This window comes from Astatotilapia calliptera, chromosome 14 (genome assembly GCF_964374335.1).
Source record: "Astatotilapia calliptera chromosome 14, fAstCal68.1, whole genome shotgun sequence".
NCBI lineage: Eukaryota > Metazoa > Chordata > Actinopteri > Cichliformes > Cichlidae > Astatotilapia > Astatotilapia calliptera.
Genome location: NC_137435.1, coordinates 23,419,492 through 23,439,315, shown reverse-complemented (window position 1 = coordinate 23,439,315; position 19,824 = coordinate 23,419,492). Strand labels below are relative to the sequence as shown.

The following is a 19,824-nucleotide window of genomic DNA, read 5'->3' as shown; positions in this document are numbered from 1 at the left end:
ATTAAATTTCTTTATTAATTTTTATGAAATTATTCTCAGTTATAAAGACTGCGGTGGTCTTCAAAACTGACGCTAAATTCTACATTTACATTGTTTTATAACGTATGCTAAACAACACGTCAGCACAGACTTTAACAATACCACTACTGCACTGCCATCTCTCGGTTGAAATACTAACTGCACCTAGAGAAGAATTTGGGGCAAAAGTCACCTGTTACGATAAGCACGATTCGAATCTTTAGCGTTTTTAAACTGGTTTGTGTTGATGTTGCGAAAATACAAAAAGTACAGAGATGTTTATGCGTTGAGTAAAGGCTTTGTTGATGGGTGATGCAGAGATAATGAATGCTTGCTGTCATTACAAACTTCTGTAAACATGCCACCTAAAACATCTAAATCAGTTTTACATAAATAAGTAAATAAATAAAAAACTCACATTACCTCCTTTCTTAAAAATTTATTTCAGAATCAATCCAAATTAACATTTTATGATTAAAATTTCAACACACAATGTGCCAAACAAGACAACAGTACATACAGGAGTGTAATAACTGATGTGTTCACCTGGTGAGTAAATATCTTACGATAATAGTGCAATCCAAACTGTGTACAGGCTTAGCCCATATCACTGCAAACAAGTTAGTATCAAATATTGTTTAGACATATAATCGAATCAGCAGACACGTTTTCAGTCTCTTCATGGCAATGCATTTTGAAGATACAATCAAACGTTATGAAGGCATACCGTTAGTCAGTTATCAACATTCAAAAACAAAATGTTTTCCCCATTCTACAAAGTGATTTCCTAAATTATAAATTATGAACTACATACAGTTCTAAGATGCCTTGTGTCCACATAAAAAGGCTATGTGTTCATGTCAGAACAGGAGAAAAAGGCATACTGGTAGCTAATGCTCTCTCTCACACGAGTGATTTCATTCACTGTTTATTTGCAAAAGTTGTAATCGGCTGTTTAACCGTCAAAAACTGAACCACAAAATTTCCAAACAGGAATAATCCCTTAACATTCCCTTTTACCCCCCTTTAAAAAAAATGCAGCAGCTATTCTCTGAAAATTCTAAGCACAGACTGTATCGTTGTCTAGGCTGGCAGGTATGGAGCTATGTTTTAAGTGAAACTTAATGCTAAATATCTGTATCACAACAGGGAGGATAACAGTCATAACTGATATATAGTGGATTTGCTATGAATTCATTGCTAGTCTGATGGAGGAAATAATAAGTGATCCAAGAGAGCTCGGCACACTAAAAGGTGATTTATCAGAGTGAATTATGGCTTTAAGTGCACTAGCAGAGATTGGATCCAGGTCACACTAAAAGAATCCTGCACAAACCTAGATATTAAGAGTCCATCAGGGTAGCCAGAGTTAAAGGATAAATAATGCATGGTTACTGTATTACACAGATATTCTATATCGAAATAGAGCCATCTCTAAAATTGGTCTTCCCTATCAGAACATTGATAAGTGCAGCCTTGCCCTCCCGGGCATCCCTCTGAGCTTGTCTGACGATATCATTTAACTTTTCTTCATTTTCAGAGCCTATAAGGTAGCCCTTACCACCGTAGCCATCTGCCACGATGTGATAGTCTGCAAAAAGAAGAGAATTTACCTTTTAACATATGCCCAGACATCACTGAGTGTATTCTACAACCAATCACAGCACGAACATGAACATTATAAATCTACCTGTATATGCAAGGCCGCATGCCACGTTGCTGCCGAGCATAGGAACCTGCTCTCTGGATATCTGACTCCAGCACGCATCATTTCCCACCAGAGCTATCACTGGTGTCTGAGGTGTGAAAAGCAGAGCATGCATTATCAAAAGACATCAGCAGAAAAATATGCACACACAAAAAAATGAATGCTTAAATAAGCTGTCGTGTCAGTGGTCCATAGCGGTCATACAGCAAGTATGAAAACATATTATGTAGTGCATCTTTCCATTGTATGACACAAGAACTGAGTCTGTGATGTTTAAGGCCGTACACACCAGTAGCTAACACTTGCATTATTTTCATTTGGTTTTGATCATTAGATCTTTCTCTAGACCACATGTGCACTGATCCTAACTGACTACTGTTAGCTACCTTGCTTCCATAGATTACATACATGTAATCTAAATAGGATTGTGTGTGATTTTACCTTGTGTCTAGTGAATGTGTCAAACTCTGCAATACTGTATCCTAAGGAGCCATCACCATAGACTATCCACACCTGAAACAAACACAACATAGCTTTTGTTTTTAAAACGTCAATGATTTTTTAAACTGATCATCAGATGATCAGGCAAAGCTCCCCAGACATACCTCAGATTCAGGCCGGCACAGTTTAGCCCCCAAAGCAAAACCACCTCCAACTCCCAGAGTCCCAAAGGCTCCTATAGGAAAGGAATGAAGAGCAAGATTAAAACATCATGATTGCAACTAACTCAGAATATAGTTATCATCCAGCCAAAACTTGTGCACTATGGATTTTTGTTTTACTTATAAAGCTCTTGGTTTAAACAACCAAAATATTTCATTGTTTTAATTAAACTATTTGCTTTGTCAGCAGCATCCTACCTGGATCGAGCCAACACAGAGGTCCTCTTGGTTTCATTATGTAAGCGGCACTTCCTACAAAATCTCCTCCATCTGCAACAATGACGCTGTCCTCAGCCATCAGCTCATCCACACAATGGAGGGCTTTCAAGGGATTTAAGTGGTATTCAGTCTTCTCCTCAGCTTTAGCCCTGAAATAAAAAATAAATAAATTTTAAAAAAGCAACATGTTAGCTTTTGTGATGGTTACAGATAGAAGATTTTGCAATGCATACTTTAACACAACCCCACTGCTTACTTGTTTGCAGCTTCTTTGGTCGCATCCCCTGCTTTGAGGCTCTGAGGCCATTCCTCTGGACAGCGATGGCCCTTCAGCCCTTCGGAAAGTCGCACTAAAAATGATCCAGCATCACCTGAAAATACAACATACAGTTTTGGGGGTTTTTTTTGCAGTTGTTGAATTAATGTATTTATTCTTAGGTCCAACTCTAAAGAAAAAAAAAAATCAGGAGTATGCTTATATTTATATGCACCACATGTACAATATTTTATGATTATCTAAAGATTTTTGAATCTTTCCTTCCTTTAAAGCTAGCATGAAATCAGGGGGCAAACATACCCTGAATTGCTATAGTTGGTTTCCAGAACATGTCTGAGTTTTTTAGCAGCTGTGTCTTGTCTCTGTTGACAGCGATGATCTTGCTGCGTCTGCTGAGAGTTCTGCCGTAACTCAGCCGGAAGTCACACACAGTGCCTGTAAACACGGTGCACAAAAGTCAATATTTCTCCAGGGATCGTGGTGAGCCTGCAGCTATACACACTATGTAAAAAACACAGTTTAACCTCTCTCTGTATCGCAACACATACTTCCAGAATAAATTAAATCCAGAAGGAGAAAAAAAGATGCAAAAGAATTACTGAAAAATTAAAAATGCAATCAATAACACTGATCCATCGTGGAACTTTGTTAAATATTTACTCCGACATATTTTGAAACGCAGTTATCCTGCACAATTTTCTTTAGATTATAATATTAATATTAAATAGGTTGGTCTCAAAATGTTATTTCTCTTTTTATCATTATGGAATAAAAAGGAAACAATGTTTGCCTGACCTGCCAGGACTACCACATCGGCTTCCTTCAGAGCATCTCGTCTGTTTTGTCGGATGTGGATGGGGCTGTCTTTACCCAGCAAGCCACGACACATACCCCCGAGAAAGCAGGGGATGCCCAGATCCTCCAAAGCCTTCCTGTTTAAAATAAACAAATAAATGAAATAAATAAAAACATTTTTTAAAAAGGGGGAAACCATTTTGACCAGATGTAACATCCAAGTAAAAATACCAAAATATAATTTCACTGATATTTGAAGACTGAAGAAAAATTTGCTTAAGGCTCACCACAGGAATAGTTTAACACATTTTAACAAACACTTCCAGTATCAACACCAAACAACAAAGAGTGGCAGAAAAATAAAAGGACACGTGACTCATCTTTTACCTGATGTTATCCACTGGTGTTGGGGGTAGTGTTGCTTGGCTACCCAGCACAATAACAGGTTTCTTGGCTCGACTCACCAGCTCTAGGCACTTTTGGATCTGGCATGCATCGAAAAAAATGTTTAAAAATGCTGTCAATCTCCAATGGCCAGAGCATTTACGTATTGACGAACATTTACTACAAGACTTACCTGATTGTCTGTGGCTTGAGGGATGTGAACGGGAAGTGGAGACATATCCCTGGGCTCCCAGGCTCCAGCAAAGAGATTCATGAGGTGGTTATGAAGGTACCTTTGAAGAAAGCAGACCACAAAAATCAAATAATTCAGAACATATGAACACACTTCTGATTAGGGAAGAATAATGAGGAAAGAAATTCCCAAATTATGATATTATAAAAGATGCAAACATTATAAATAACCCAAACAGTAGCATGCAGTGCAAAAACAACATACCATGAGACAATTCTTCCCATCAGGCCTTTGGGAGGGTTCTTAACAACAAACTCCTTAGACACCAGGTGGAAGGGGTAGAGCGTGTCAATGGGGAACTCTATGAAAACAGGACCAGGCGTTCCTGACTGAGCAATGGCCAACGCCTTCTTGACCGTAGGCACAATTTCTCTGACAGTCCTGATGGAGGTGCAGAACTTACACAAAGGCTTGAAGAGAGACATCTGGTCGATATCTTGCAGTGCTCCTCTGCCCTGTTCCGCAAACACAATTGATAAACACTGAAGAATGCTTTTTTTTGCCTGTCGTTTTACTCTGCATGCACATTAATATTGTGGTGGCATTAATAATATCTGAATCCACTCCACCTGGAGTAGCGTGCCAGCAGCTCCTCCAATGAGCAGCAAAGGAGATTCAGCCATCTGAGCATTCTTCACTGCGGTCACTGTGTTAGTGAGGCCTGGGCCAGCCGTCACAGCGGCTACACCAACCGTACCTGAAGCAGAAACAAGCATAACAGCTTGCTGTCAGAGCTATTACTAAGGTGCACCTACATTTATCTCTACCTTGTGTAGTGTACATTTTTGTTCCATTGCTGTGTAGTATTGTTGCTATAAGTTATGTTTTACTTCTGCATTAATTTATTTGAATCCCTCTATTCGTTTTGGTGCAGTAATAATGTGAATTTCTCAACTGGGGGGTAATAGGGGTGTAACAACATCTGAACAGAGACCAAAATTGTGAAAAAAAAACCCATCTTCTGATAGCCATGGGGATCTGATACTGTCCAGCTAATGCAAACTAGGACAGTAAGACACATAATGTTGAAAGACACTTTGTTCATGATCAAACCAAAATCAAGTGATCAGGTCAGGTTTTTAGCAGGTTTTTAAATTATTATTCATGCCACCTTAATAACATCTAAACCAAGCCATTGTTTCAAGGAAGTGTTAACTCCTTTTAGCCTCTAAGAATGCTGTTAGATGCACCTTTGCTTGATAAATCATAATGTCTGCAGGAGGTGGAACGCCTGCTGTTAAGACAAACCCTGACAAGACTTCAACGCCCACGTTTTGTTTAGAATAAGCTGTACGAACACAACGTGTGCGCACATTAAGAATGAGTCGTATCACTGGAGATGCATTTTCACGCAATCTAAACCTGCACCTGAAAGTCTTGCCACAGCATCAGCAGCGAAGACTGCAGTGGCCTCGTGCCTAGTGTCCACAATCCGGATCCCCATCTTCTCGCAAGCCACCAGGATAGGTGAAATATGCCCACCCACAAGAGTGAAAATGTACTTGACCCCATGGGCATGGAGGACCTCTGCCACAATGTCGCCACCGTGCTTGGAGCTCTTTGTGTCAGTCTGGAATAAGTAAAGAGGGACAGAATTAGGTTACTGCAGACAAGATCGTGGCTGTTGTAACCACATAAACAATCGTGCAAACTAAAATAAAACCGCTGTCTAATATAAAGAGCTGACTGTGCTCTGTAGGGCCACCTGTCACACTCCTTTTCATCCCACTGTCGTTTCCTATTATGCAACAACCGCATATTGTTCAGGGCTGCAGTGTTGATGTGGAGCCGCGGGGATCTGATAACCTTTGTGCTGGAAAACCACAAGGCTGGTCAAAGTTTACGTGAATAGAGTCCAGCTTACGCTTCAACACTGACTGCCTGTAGAAGACTTTTTTTTTTTAAGTGGCCACAGATTATGCAATGACTGAAAACAGAGTGCATAACGAAGGATAGCACAGAAAGCACACAGATTACGGTGTTGACTTTTTTTAAAATACCTACTTTGTGGAACAATTGGTAGAGTATGCCAAGTTTGTAGGCTGCAAACAGTAGCCCACCCAGCACCAGGCTTGTAAAGGATCCGAGAACAATGCCGACGACTCCAAAAGGCTCCATGCTGGAATGCGGAAGCAAATCCCAATTTCTGAAAAGACACTACGGTAAATAAGCTAAACTTATTATATCAAAATCTATGGAGCTACCGGTTCAGCAGCTCACCGGTTCAAGCTAGGCTAATAAACTATGGAGCTTCTTCTACAACTGCTATACACCCATTTCAAAGGCGTACACGTGCAACTACATTCACTCAGAAGTTATAAAATTTTAAGTTACTCCGAGGCTCTGAAGGACATTTGGTCGTCTACAACTTGAAACGACCAGGTACCCTTACTTTACACCTGCGCCGACACAGAAAGAAATGTGACAGTTGATGGTAAAGCCGCCTGTAAAGGATATAGGGTACTTCCGTTTAGTAATTTTCAAAATATATGACTGCTGCTAAAGTTCACAGCATTTATTTATGGGGTATACATGGGGATTTTCTTTTCCAGTTGTTATTATTTTTCTGTAGCCATGAACGCAATAAAAGTTACACTTGTGTCTTCATTAGTTGCTGTGTATTTAATCGTATGCTCACATGTATGGCAAACATTGTACCTTTATTGTCAAGGTACAGATTTATTTCCGTCTTTAGTGAACGTGAGGGCGCTGTTCAAGCCAAGGACGGTCTCTAGTTCAGGTGTGTCAAACGTGAGACATAGACCTTCCCATTGCAGTAACAGATAAATAAACAAATGACAGAAAAAAAATCTTGTTTTTCTTTTTTTTTTTTTTACTCTCTGCTATAGAATTCAATTTTTACAACGGGTTCACAGTGAAAAGACAAAAAAGTATAATTTTAGCCATTTAATTATTTGTGTTAACAGATTTCTTTCATCGGCTATAATGTATCATGTCGAAAAGCTGAGACATACTGTTGAAATTGCACTTCTCGGGGATTTTAAATGTGTAGTTAAACTTCTATACAACGACAGAAAGGGGATTTTCACTGATCCAGCCCATTTAAGATCCAAGTGTGCTGCATGAGCCACAACATGAAATGAGTTTGACACTCCTGCTCTGGTCAAATCAGGGACTTTACACAGTCAAAGGTTCAAGATGTGTAAAATGGGTTCAAACTGCATTATTTGTAGTGAGAGCAAGATGCATGTTAAATAATAAGTTGAGTGAAATCAGCAGATTGCATAGTAAAGGAAACAAAACAAAATGCAAGATTTTATAATTTGAATGAAAATATTTACAATAGATTTTATAGGCTAGACAGTATTAACATAATGAATCTATCAGTCTTTTAATGAAAGAGCATGGTTGTCTTTGTCTGTGTGTATGTGTTAAAGTTAGTTTGTTGTTTTACAGCATGTTCACAGCAGTGTGCAGAAAGGAAGTTTGTACACATCGATAACCTTTCCATAATCAGGATTTTCAGCAAACAGTAGTTTATCATGCACCCGTTGTTCCTCAAAGACAATAATCTGAAAGAGAGCAGAAAAATAAACATAAATTAACTAAGGTTCTTTAATTACAAGTTACACTTATAATTCATGTTCCATCTTTTGATATTACACAGGTACCTCATTCTCTCCACTTCTAAGCCAAGGTGCTGGGAGATAAAGGAAATGCTGGGGGCCAATAAACCAATAACGTCCAAGGTTCTGCCCATTGACAAATATAATGCCTTTACCCCAACTCTGTGGATAAATACACTATCAACAAACAGAAACTAGCCAGCCAGCCAATACAGCATGTATTGTTTTTTTTTTTAAGAAAAAACCCTCTAGCTTACTTGCTGGTTAGTTAATGTTTTCCACACAAACTGTTATACTCACACGAAGGCTGACAAAGGTGTCTTTGGGAGGGCCATCGACACAGAGCCTGGCCTGGAAAAACCCGGGGATACAATGTGACTTGAAGTCAGTTTTCCATTGGCCTGAATTTGTTAATCTAAAACAAGAGCCACAAAACACATACTGTTATCAAAGTGCACATTGAATCTATACAAGGAGACTCGAGCAATTTTTGATTGAATCTTCCCTTTAACATAGACAATGAAAAGGTACACTTAGAAACCTGCCATTCTAAACACTGTACGATTTTGGCAAGAAAGACGTTTTAATCCAGATAACAGACCTTTTTATAAAGCTGGGCTTCATATCAAAGCAGGAGATGGAAAATCCTCTCAGTGGAGTGTTGTTCAACACAATGTCTCCCACAATACCTGTAATTTGAATTATAAACTGAATATTCCTTACAGTTATGTCGTTTATACGTTACTTTAAATGACTTATATATATATATATATATATATATACACATGTAAAAAATAACTAGTCTTGATTGCAACTGATAGGTTTAATAGTGCATGCAGGAAAAAAAACGTGTGTCCTTCCAACCTCATTAGGAAATGAATACTTTTATTTTACTAGCACTGTCCACAAATGTGGATGTCTAACCAGATACTTACTCTGGATTTTATTTACTTTTTCTTCATACAAAACAAAGGCAAAAAAAATAAATAAAAATAAAGCAGTAAGCATAGAACATCTTTTAGGACTTAAGCTTAAAAAATATGTGCCCTGGCCTGAAAGTCCATGCAGCTATGCAATCTGACAGCAGAAGTATTATTATCAGTATGAAAATTTGCTGAATTTAAATTGTAAAACTTTCTGAATGACATTTTGTCAAAAGACTGAAGCAGTCACTTTGATATAGCTATGTAAAAAACACACAGCAGCATGTGGAATACCTTTGCGCTGTTCATCCAGAGCTTTCCCATAATTCACTCTTCCACAGTTCTCCACAAGGAAGCTTAATGTCCTCTCCCCCTTTGATATACAAAAAATTAGTGCTTTAAATGTTGAGTATAAATAAAAGATGACTATGTACAATTTTCTTTGAGTCTATGAATATTCCAAGTCCTAACACACACGTCTATGGACTGTGGGAATAAATCATAGTGTGCAAAGAGAGTTTACGGCCCAATTAACTAATGGCACTATTGTGTTTTGTAACTTCACTCCAAAGACAAATTTGGGGGTAAAATGGGATGATTAAGCATATTAACCCTAATCCTTAATTTAAGTATCACTTTGTAAAGTTCAGAGTAGATACAGAAAAAATGATCAGCACCTTTCCATCAGGGAGTGCAACCTCATGAGTCTTATAGTCCAAACAACCAACACACTCCCTGTTCACAAAAACCTGGAAAAGATTGAAAAGTCACACAGGCAGTGTATAATTATGCTGTATTTTGGATCTGTGGTTACTTTATCACTGGTATGCTCTTACCACTGCTCTGTCTCTAATGTTGTTCCTGGAGTTTAGGGCGCCTCCACCAGTGATAGTGGTTTCATACAGTGTATAACCATATGACTGACCATTGTTATTGTTCACAGGGAGATTCTCCATGTTCACTGGCTTGTCTGACTTGTGCGGCTGGAGAAATGGGAGGTAAAATCAAGTAAATGGTAAAACATTAAGAAAAATTTAAGAATTTGAAACATAATGCAATTTGATCAGATCTCTTGCTGCATCACAACACATGGGGAAAAAACAGGAGTAGTGTTGTGGCTTGAAAATTACAGTTTCTTAATGTAAGCTTTCACAAGTGCTCATGAAAGACTACCTGAATTACATTCAGAAAGGGGAAGAAACATAGCTAAAGGAGAAGTAAGGTCAAACCTAACTGCAAGTTGTGAGACATCTGTCTTAAGCATATAAGCAGCAAGTTGCCAGATTGCTGCACAAAGACACACATGCTGATAACAGCAGCGTCATGTCTGTTTGATACTCATTGTACCATGTTTGCTCTCCTTCCACCAGGGACCCCATATTTATCTGCTCTGATCTAGTTTTGTCAGTTATACTATCAACTCTACCAGATGGGCGCTTGCCATCTGCAGCTCACCTTGTCGCTGAATTGCAAGATGTCCCACAGTGACAGGTGTTGCTGGATAAAAGCAGGGCTGTAAGCTTTCCTTTCCGGAGAAGAGGGCACTCCAGGAAGAGGCTCAGCTGTGAGTTCGCAAAAACATCCAGTCATGCCTGAGTTAGACATTTTAGTAGATTTACATTGTTTTTCATAAATTAAAATAAATATGGATCCTTAAGAAGAACTTACAGTGGTACTGGCTGAATAAATTCCTCAGGTGGTGATATTTTGGAGTGCAGTCCCCAGCTTCAGATAGGGGAGCATCATAATCTGCCAAGAAACCATTGAGACGGCTGACTTTTTAAAATGAAAAGATATTAAACATTTAAACGAGCAAAATTTTGGTTTTATTTTTGGAGAGCCGTTATGTTGTCTGTGTTTTCTGCATTGATTTAAACCACAGCTAACAAGCTGTATTATAGTACATAAACCATGCCCCTTCCACGTTAACAGATTTAACAGGGGTCAAATTAAAACAAAAAAGTCCACTTCAGATAAATTTCTCCCAAAGTTATTTTGCTCTGTTTGAAGTAGTTCTTATTTACAATCAAGAAGTAAAAGTTTTCTTGTAAGAGTGCTTGCATTTATGCAGCACTTTTCAAAACAAAGCGAGAATAATATGCAGTAATATTAAAGAATACCAGGGGCAAAAAATAGGAAAAGTAAAAAGTGAAAAATAAATACAATATAAATGAAGGGACCAGGTCGTGTAGGGCTTTAAAAATCAGCAATAAAAATCTTAAACTCAATTCTAAAACTAACAGGTAGCCAGTGAATGGCTGCAAAGACTGGTGTAATGTGTCACTGCTGGAAAAGATATCCCTCAAACATGTAAAACACTTCTTTGTGCTTTGATCTCTGGGCTCTGGGGTCTAAGGTTAATCCCACCCTACCGTAACTGGTGACCTGAGATTTGTAGGCGCCAAAGTCCATTGCGCCGTTCATGAAGCCAAAGCTGGTTCCGCCATGAAACATGTACAGATTAATGGAAACGCCTCGATCCAAGATCTCGGACACCACAGCCAGCATGTCTGTCATAAAGGGCAGCACAGATTTTCCACTGTAGCAGTGTGTGACGACATAACACACAAAGACCAACAAGCAGCAATATATGGAGTTTTAAAGTGCATATTTACAATCTGCCTAAACATTTCAAATAAATAAACACTTGTCACTTTGAATCTTGTCATAAAATGAACATATGCTTGGAAAAATTGTGTGAGTTAAAAAAAACATTTGCAAACCCTCGGCGTGGAACACGTGATGATGTTCTCCCCAGACATCAAACCATCCAGACCAGTACTCCATTACCATTAGAGGTTTCTGGGGCTACACAACAGAACACGTGTATTAAGTAGGCTCTATCTTGCTCCTCACTGTCACAGGCTGAATAAAACATTACCATCAATTCATAATAAAAATCCCCAAAGTATTTCTCAGTTGACTTAAATGTCTTTCAGATTGAAATGTCAACCTGTCATGACAATCGCAGATCATCGTTGACCATCACTTACCTGTATGTCAGCCAAATGTTGGATGGCTCCAAATGAGAGTCTCTGAAGGTTTATTGTTTTTAGAGCTGAAATAAGCAAGATGTCACATTCTCAAACACGATCCAATAACAAGGACAAAACCATAAAGTAAAAAGCGAACAAAGGACACAGACAACGATTGTTTGTATCTTTCTTTAGCTCAAGGTTTATCAGTGTTATTACCTCCTTCCACCCCTCCACATCTTAAGCCTTCCCAGTTGTCTGAAGTCATCAGAAGCTCTTTGATCCCTCTGGACTGGAGACACTACAGCAAAAAAGACAACGAAGGGTGCAGGAATCCATCATGCTGCAATGTCACAAACCATTTTAATGATTAAAATTGGCAATAATACACACATTCTTTATAAATGGCATATATTTGTCATCTTTTGCAAATGAGCCGTATTCATTCTCAACCTGGACTGCAATGATCGGGCCGCCTCCTTCAAACTAAAAAACAAAACCAAACAGAGAAAACTCTAGTTATTCTTTTGGCTTAAAATGTAGTGAGAAAACAGCCACCTGGACTTACCATCAGAGGCTTGATAACTGAGATGAGCTTGTCAAAGTACAAGTTGACAGCATTTACGAATCCAGGATAAGTTGTCCTCAACTGCATCTCTTCATCTTGTAGCAACCAGCTAGAGAAAAAAAAAAGAGGAACAAGAGAGAAGACACGGTGTGGTATACTGCGTATTTATGGAACAGCTTCAAATTGATGGGAAGATGATACTACCTAGGCAACCCGCCCAAGTCCCATTCAGCGCAGATGTAAGGTCCAGGACGCAGTATAACCCAGAGACCCAGCTGTGCTGCCAAACTGACATAGGCCCTGAGACAGGCACAGATGCTTCATGCTCTTTTCAGAAATAAATACTTTGTATGTCTTAAAAAAAAAAAAAAGTAGTCCTACAAACGTAACACATTTAGGTGGGAAACTTACTTAAGGTCCAGCTGATCCTGAAAATTAAATGTTCCCCTCTCAGGCTCATGGAGGTTCCATGGCACATATCTGAAAAATAAAGCAGCAAAGAATATATTCTTTGTATCATCAGCAATAGTACAGTGTATAAGGAGGAGAAATGTTCAACAGGCCTTCCACATAGACCCTAAACTGGTTTCTATTTGGCTTACTTCACCAAAAGAACAGATACTTGTGATTTAAGGCGTACAGAATGTGCACTGGGAACGTACGTTGTGAGTGTATTGAGACCACAGGCCTTCATCTTCAGCAGCCTGTCCTCCCAGTAGGCTCTGGGGACACGGAAGTAATGGACAGAGCCTCCCAGGATGCGGAAAGGCTCTCCTTCTAGAGTAAACTGAGACGAGTTGGCCTTCAGTCCCTCTAAACGACTCATTCTTCTCACATCAAGGTGATGTCTGAGGGGGAAAAAAATCACTAACATATAATCTAACAGAAAAAAGTTCATTTTTTTAAAGCAGGTATTGCATGCTGGATTATGGTGTTTTTAAGCTGTGTCAAAGCATTTGAAACATTTTAGCATGACATTACAGTAACAAATGATGCATTTAAAACATTGTAGTACCTGCAGACTGCACAAATAACGCATACATTTTAGGTAGAGTAAATGGAAAACCTTACCAAGACTTAACATGAAAGTTGAAACTGCCAGCTACATCAAAAACACTGTCAGTGCTGTGGCTTGAAGCTGAGCTTACCAGAGCGCATTCGTGGAAGGGGTGGATGGTGCTGGGAGGCCTCAAACACTGTGGATAAGGGAAACTATTGTTGTTTTAGAACAAAAATATAATAGTTCTCTCTCTCTCTCTCACTCTCTCTCTACCCCTTAGTCTTTGTCAGTGAAGCACTGCCTTACAGAAAACAGAAATCACACTGTCCACAGTAATGTTGGTCTCTTCATATTTCTTTGCTCAGTTTTTACATGTTTTGTTTTTCTCGGTTTAGAGGGCAAACGGAACAACGTCACATTAACAAAGTGTACTTGGTAGGAAATGCTAAAGGTTCAACTTTATTGAACAACTAATTGTTCAATCAGTTCAACTGTTCAGTGTAATTGCGGTTACAAACATAACTTAAAGTATGACCAGCGAAGGCAGGTGGAGTACCTTTGTTGAGACTTCTGGTTCATCCACGGTGCTTGTAACAAGAAAAGAACAAGAAGTTCCCTGTGAATGAAAATTTGCATTATGAGGTTAGGGGCTGTTCACAATTATTTACCTTTTTATAAGCGCACAAACAGGAACATAGGAGAAGGAGTTTAATGGCTGATTGACATATTCTGAAGTATTTTCTAGGCATTTGATTACACCCGCCAGCACCATCACACATTCTTAAAGAGTGGAAGTACCTCTCTAACCATATGGACAGGAGAAGTGGTTTTGTGTGCTTCTGCAAGGGCAGCTATGGCGAGGCCACATCCCAGTGCACACAAGGTGGAATCAGGCCATTCAAACTGTGAAAGAGACCAAAGGGTGACAGGTGGCTGTTCCCTCAACCCTGAGCACACAGGCCATTGCAAGACACCAGCTGGAAAGACTCTTGGATCTTTAGCAGCCCTGAAAGTGGCACCTGAAAAACTGTAACGCTAACAGCTGGGCTTACTGCTGGTGTGTATATCCTAAAAAGCAAAATTATGTTTTGTGTTGTTATTCTAATGTAAAGTAATTTTATAGCATTGTGTCAATCAATAAAGTTAGCTGCTGTTGTAATTTCTATAGCTTCAAATGTATCTTCACCAAACAAAGCAATAATGAAAAAAATGTAAAAATTCGGGAACATTCCCTTTCCCCCTTATTTGCCTGTTTTATCAGGTTTACACATATTTATTACACCTCATTAAATAGCATTCTGGATTGATTGCTTTCCTGCCAATAACATGGATTTTTATTTATTTATTCATTAAAATAACACACAAGACAAAGTCAGCCACTAAAAAGACAAGGGTCTGTCTGTAGATCCCATTTTAAAAAAATCTGTCATTCAATAAATTATTTACAAGAATTTAGAGTGCTCTCCGTTTTCAATGAGCAGGTGAACTTTTTGGTGGTCCCTAAGTATCTACCGTAGTTGTCGCGTTTCATTGTAGTGATGGGATTTCCGGATCTTTTTAGAGAACCGGCTCCTTCGGCTCACTAAAAAGAGTCGGTTCTTTTGGCTCCCAACTGGATCTTCAGGTTGTTTTGTTGCTTTAATTAACTAATTATGGACAACAATATAAAATTATGCACAAAAGGAATTAGTAATGTAAAAAAACGTGGTTTTCTTTATATATATATGTTTATATATAAATTAGAGATGGACCGATCCGATATTATGTATCGGTATCGGTCCGATACTGACCTAAATTACTGGATCGGATATCGGAGAAAAATAAAAAATGTAATCCGATCCATTAAATATCACGAAAGCACCTCACAAAACTTGCAACACGCTGTAACTCACCTCAGAACGTTAGCACGTCGGAGCAGTATGCATCACGTGATAGAGCGGCTGTGGCATGCGGGACCTGTCGGTGGTCTGGATAGCATTTGGAGCTTCGCTAGCAACCTGGCATTTCATCTCCGACAAAGTTATCCCCGAGAGAAGTAAAGCAAGTGTGTAAGTCCATCTCTGAATGTTTGTAAAGCATTCCCACGTTAAGCTTAACAAGCGACTGCCTCTCGCTCTCAGGCTGCTACTTCAATCGTGAAACTGCTTAAATGATCAGCTGATCGGCTTTTCTGTAGCGAGTCCGTCTTTCTTGTTTGTTTTTGGCCCACTTTGCACCAGAAAGAGGAAACCAGCGGCTGAACAACAGCAGCACGTTTAAGCTTGATAAGCTGTTGTTAGAATTTATTTAATATTACTTTCTACACCAGGATCGTTTTCTAAGTAGCTGACGCTGGTAACTGTGCAGGGGCGGATCTAGCAAAGTTTAGCCAGGGGGGCCGATAGGGCATTAACTGGGAAAAGGGGGCACAAAGACATACTTTTCTTTCTTATTCTCATTTAAAATGTCTAGCTTTTAATAAATAATTATCTGACACCCAAAGTTTTAATTTGATGTAAAACGAATAGAAGTCAATTACTGTATATAGTGACTATTAAGTCTAATATATATACCCTAGTAAGCTATAGTACTTTTTCCTTTGGGAAGGTACCATCTGTGCAGTCTGCAATTTTGTTGAAGAAAGATGTTGAATCTATTTAATATTTCTGTGCATTTTTTTTCACACTGCATCAAATTAAGGTTGATTACGTCGATTAAGCATCATGAGGTGGAGCGTGAGGGGTGGTTCCCTATTTTTTATTTATTTAATTTTGTTGTTGCTGGGAGTTGGAACCCTATTAGTTAGGTTGCTTAATATTTACGCTAAGTACTCTTTAAAATACCAGAATAGGGAGAATGGTGTAGGTCTAAGTTTATTAGATTGATCAGTATTGCTGAACTATGAAATATTTTTTTTGTATACAGGTATAACAGAATAGCTTTAGTGTAGTTGTTGTTTTAAACTTGAGTATGAACTTGCAGACTTGCAAAATGCAGCAAGATATTTTAAAAAACAGTTTTGTTGATTAAAAAACACTATATCGGATTCATATCGGTATCGGCAGATATCCAAATTTATGATATCGGTATCGGTATCGGACATAAAAAAGTGGTATCGTGCCATCTCTAATATAAATATTTATGAGGGCCCCTAGAGACAAAACTCGTACAAACTCCAAAACACATTTCTAGCGTTAACTGAACTTCCAAAACAGAGCTACCTAGATCACTTAAATTACACAATCGAATGCATATGTCTATTGTTTTTGTATTATCACACAAACAATCATATATATATATATATATATATATATATATATATATATATATATATACCGTATTTCCCGGACTACAAAGCGCACCTGAATATTAGCCGCACAAGCTAAAATCAGGGGAAAATCCTGTTTTGTACATACATTAGCCGCACCTGACCAAAAGCCGCAGGTGTTTCAATGTTGACTTATCATATGTAAGAGAATATGCACAAAGCGAATTGTCAGGAAAGAGATGGCTGTTTGGAGACACACCCCTTTTATTAATATTTTGAAAATCAAGTTATGGGTACATATTTGCACATGTGCTGTGCTTCATAAATGAGTAACAAATGTAGTACATAACAATAACCTACAGCACACCAGAAAAATAGATTCAGACTACCTTTTAGGCTCAGGTGCAGTGACACGGCTTTAACAAGAAGAAAAGTCAGTCATTCACCACCATCTTCCTGCGCACTAAAACCACCAAAGTCCTCTTCTCCAGTGTCGGATACGAACAGGCTCAGGATGGCTTCGTCATCCACTCTCAGCTTCTTTCCTTCGTTGTCACTTTCAAAACCAAAGATAATCCTCATTGTCAGTGTCGGAGTCGAACACCCTCTGAAGGGCCGTGGCGGTGTCCTCCTCTTCATCATGCAGCAGTCCAGCCCTTCGAAATCCGTTGGTGATCGTGGATGTTTGCACACTTTTCCACGCTGTCAGAATCCACCGGTAGAGTTGAGCACAACTTGCTTTTCGCAAGTTTATCGCCTCCCGCTGAATGCGTAGCGCTACTTTGAAGTTTGTTTTTCGCGCTACTTGTACGGCACTATGTTGCCTGGCGGATGGACATGTGACCAACATACCACTCTTGAACCCCGATCCTTCCGCCAGGCAACGTAGTGCCGTACAACAGCGGAACAAACAAAACAAATCGTCTTATGATATCACAAAAATCATGGACAATCTATAGAAAAGCCGCACCTGACTAAAAGCCGCAGGGTTCAAAGCTTGTGCAAAAAGTAGCGGCTTATAGCCCGACAATTACGGTATATATATATATGATTGTTTTGTGTGATTTTATATATATATATGATTGTTTTGTGTGATTATATATTAACTGATCAAGCACACACATCCATACATATGCAATAATACTAAGTGCAATAATCCTTTCTGTCATCGTTGTATTTTTACTCAGTTGTATATAGTATTTGTATTTGTATTCTATTTTTATCTTATTGTATATTTATTTTATTGTATTCTACTGTATATAGTATTTTATTCTATTCTGTACAGTTGTGTACTGTATTTATTCTTATTGTATTCTAATTTTTGCCTCATAACTTTTGCACTGTCCACTTCCTGCTGTGACAAAACAAATTTCCCACGTGTGGGACTAATAAAGGTTATCTTATCTTATCTTATATATATATATATATATATATATATATATATATATATATATATATATATATATAAACACCCAGCACGCCCCTGCGGGCGGTTTATCCTTCAAGCTCGGGTCCTCTACCAGAGGCCTGGGGGCTTGAGGGTCCTGTGCAGTATCTTAGCTGTTCCCAGGACTGCGCTCTTCTGGACAGAGATCTCTGATGTTATTCCCTCCGATGTTATATATATATGTATATATATATGTATGTATGTATGTATATATATATATATATATCTATATATATATATATATATATGTATATGTATATATGTATATGTATATATATATATATATGTATACATATGTGTGTATATATATATATATATATATATATATATATATATATATATATATATATATATATATATATACATACACACACACACACACACACATATATATATATGTATATATATATATATATATATATATATATATATATATATATATATATATATATATATATATATGTGTGTATATATATATATATATATATATATATATATATATATATATATATATATATATATATATATATATATATATATATATATACATATACATAGTGGTGGTGGTAGACAAACAGAAGAAGACGGCCGTAGTGATCGATGTAGCAGTTCCGAATGACAGCAATATCAGGAAGAAGGAACACGAGAAGCTGGAGAAATACCAAGGGCTCAGAGAAGAGCTCGAGAGGATGTGGAGGGTGAAGGTAATGGTGGTCCCCGTGGTAATCGGAGCACTAGGTGCTGTGACTCCCAAACTAGGCGAGTGGCTCCAGCAGATCCCGGGAATAACATCGGAGATCTCTGTCCAGAAGAGCGCAGTCCTGGGAACAGCTAAGATACTGCGCAGGACCCTCAAGCTCCCAGGCCTCTGGTAGAGGACCCGAGCTTGAAGGATAAACCGCCCGCAGGGGCGTGCTGGGTGTTTTTTTTTTTTTATATATATTCAAATAATTAAAGAAAAATTAATTTACCTGTTGCTACCACACACCCAATCCGATTGTTAGTACTTGCTGGCTTGTGTAGCCACTAGGTAACAAAAGCTCAACACGGCCCCTAGCATCCTGGAGCACTTGTGTTGTGTTTTGGAGTTTTGTATGTGCTTTGTCTCTAGTGGCCACTTTAGACATACTTTTATTTATTCACTCCACATAAACTGTAATAAATAAATTATAAAATACAAAAAACAACTATTTACATTTCATACATTTAAACTTTTAAGTAGTTAAATTTTCAGCTTTTTCCTTTTAAACAAATTGAAAGTGAAACAACACAAAACACTGCAAACCACAACACAATAGAATATGGGGGGGGGGGGGGGGAGAACGCCCAGACCTTTAATTAAGGGAAAGGTTGTCACTGAGAAATATTAATGTCACACTCAACTGACTGCGTTTTATCGTCCCATTGCACTGATGGGTGGACATTTCTTAGGTGCCTGTGCATGTTGTTTTTGGAGCCGGCTCTATATTATATCCTTTTCTTGCAGACTCTACACTCTGCCTTTGTGTTGTCAATAAGACTGAAATGGTTCCAGACTTTGCTTCTTTTCTTGGTGTTACTCATTTTTTTTACTGTACCTTTCCAGTGTGACGGTGTTGTCTCTTGTTGTTGCTCCCGGCTGCCTTTTTTTCCCTCTCCCTCCTGCTCTTGTTGTGTGCTACTGCTGTTGCAAGTGTAACTACCACCCGCCCCCTCAGCTCAGGGGGGAGGGACGCAAACGCAAGGCTCTGTTTGCCGTCTCTGCTCAGTGCAAACACAAGG

At 38.5% G+C, this 19,824-nt stretch overlaps 2 protein-coding genes and 1 long non-coding RNA gene across 7 annotated transcripts; 1 reads left to right on the top strand and 2 right to left on the bottom strand.

Moving 5' to 3' along the window:
• Positions 1–442: 442 nt before the first annotated feature.
• On the bottom strand, positions 443–6,455 carry ilvbl (ilvB (bacterial acetolactate synthase)-like). The gene is made up of 14 exons (XM_026193410.2): positions 6,321–6,455; positions 5,685–5,886; positions 4,886–5,013; positions 4,521–4,771; positions 4,257–4,356; positions 4,067–4,164; positions 3,680–3,816; positions 3,185–3,319; positions 2,864–2,978; positions 2,587–2,756; positions 2,332–2,402; positions 2,168–2,239; positions 1,709–1,814; positions 443–1,609 (listed from the first exon to the last, which is right to left on the bottom strand). Exons 1-14 carry the CDS (start codon positions 6,432–6,434, stop codon positions 1,431–1,433), a joined length of 1,878 nt encoding a protein of 625 aa, XP_026049195.1. The 5' UTR covers positions 6,435–6,455; the 3' UTR covers positions 443–1,430.
• On the top strand, positions 6,340–10,644 carry LOC145420205 (uncharacterized). The gene is made up of 3 exons (XR_013901507.1): positions 6,340–6,478; positions 9,770–9,824; positions 10,197–10,644. It is a non-coding gene; the product is annotated as an uncharacterized LOC145420205 (long non-coding RNA).
• LOC113036545 (beta-galactosidase-1-like protein 2) lies at positions 7,129–19,712 on the bottom strand. Of its 5 annotated transcripts, none has more exons than XM_080289206.1 (22): positions 19,641–19,712; positions 14,168–14,272; positions 13,926–13,985; positions 13,441–13,581; positions 13,032–13,217; positions 12,781–12,849; positions 12,574–12,669; positions 12,370–12,478; positions 12,195–12,287; positions 12,021–12,102; positions 11,820–11,884; positions 11,550–11,634; positions 11,199–11,336; positions 10,495–10,575; positions 10,282–10,388; positions 9,663–9,809; positions 9,504–9,575; positions 9,121–9,199; positions 8,505–8,592; positions 8,204–8,318; positions 7,949–8,065; positions 7,129–7,849 (listed from the first exon to the last, which is right to left on the bottom strand). In XM_080289206.1, the coding sequence occupies exons 5-22, from the start codon at positions 13,193–13,195 to the stop codon at positions 7,739–7,741; spliced, it is 1,818 nt and encodes a 605-aa protein (XP_080145332.1). In that variant the 5' UTR covers positions 13,196–13,217; positions 13,441–13,581; positions 13,926–13,985; positions 14,168–14,272; positions 19,641–19,712; the 3' UTR covers positions 7,129–7,738. The 5 variants fall into 5 exon arrangements, with proteins under 5 accessions (XP_080145332.1, XP_026048742.2, XP_080145333.1 ...); XM_026192957.2 differs by having other exon boundaries at positions 13,441–13,565; XM_080289207.1 differs by having other exon boundaries at positions 13,518–13,565.
• Between the last annotated feature and the right edge of the window lie 112 nt (positions 19,713–19,824).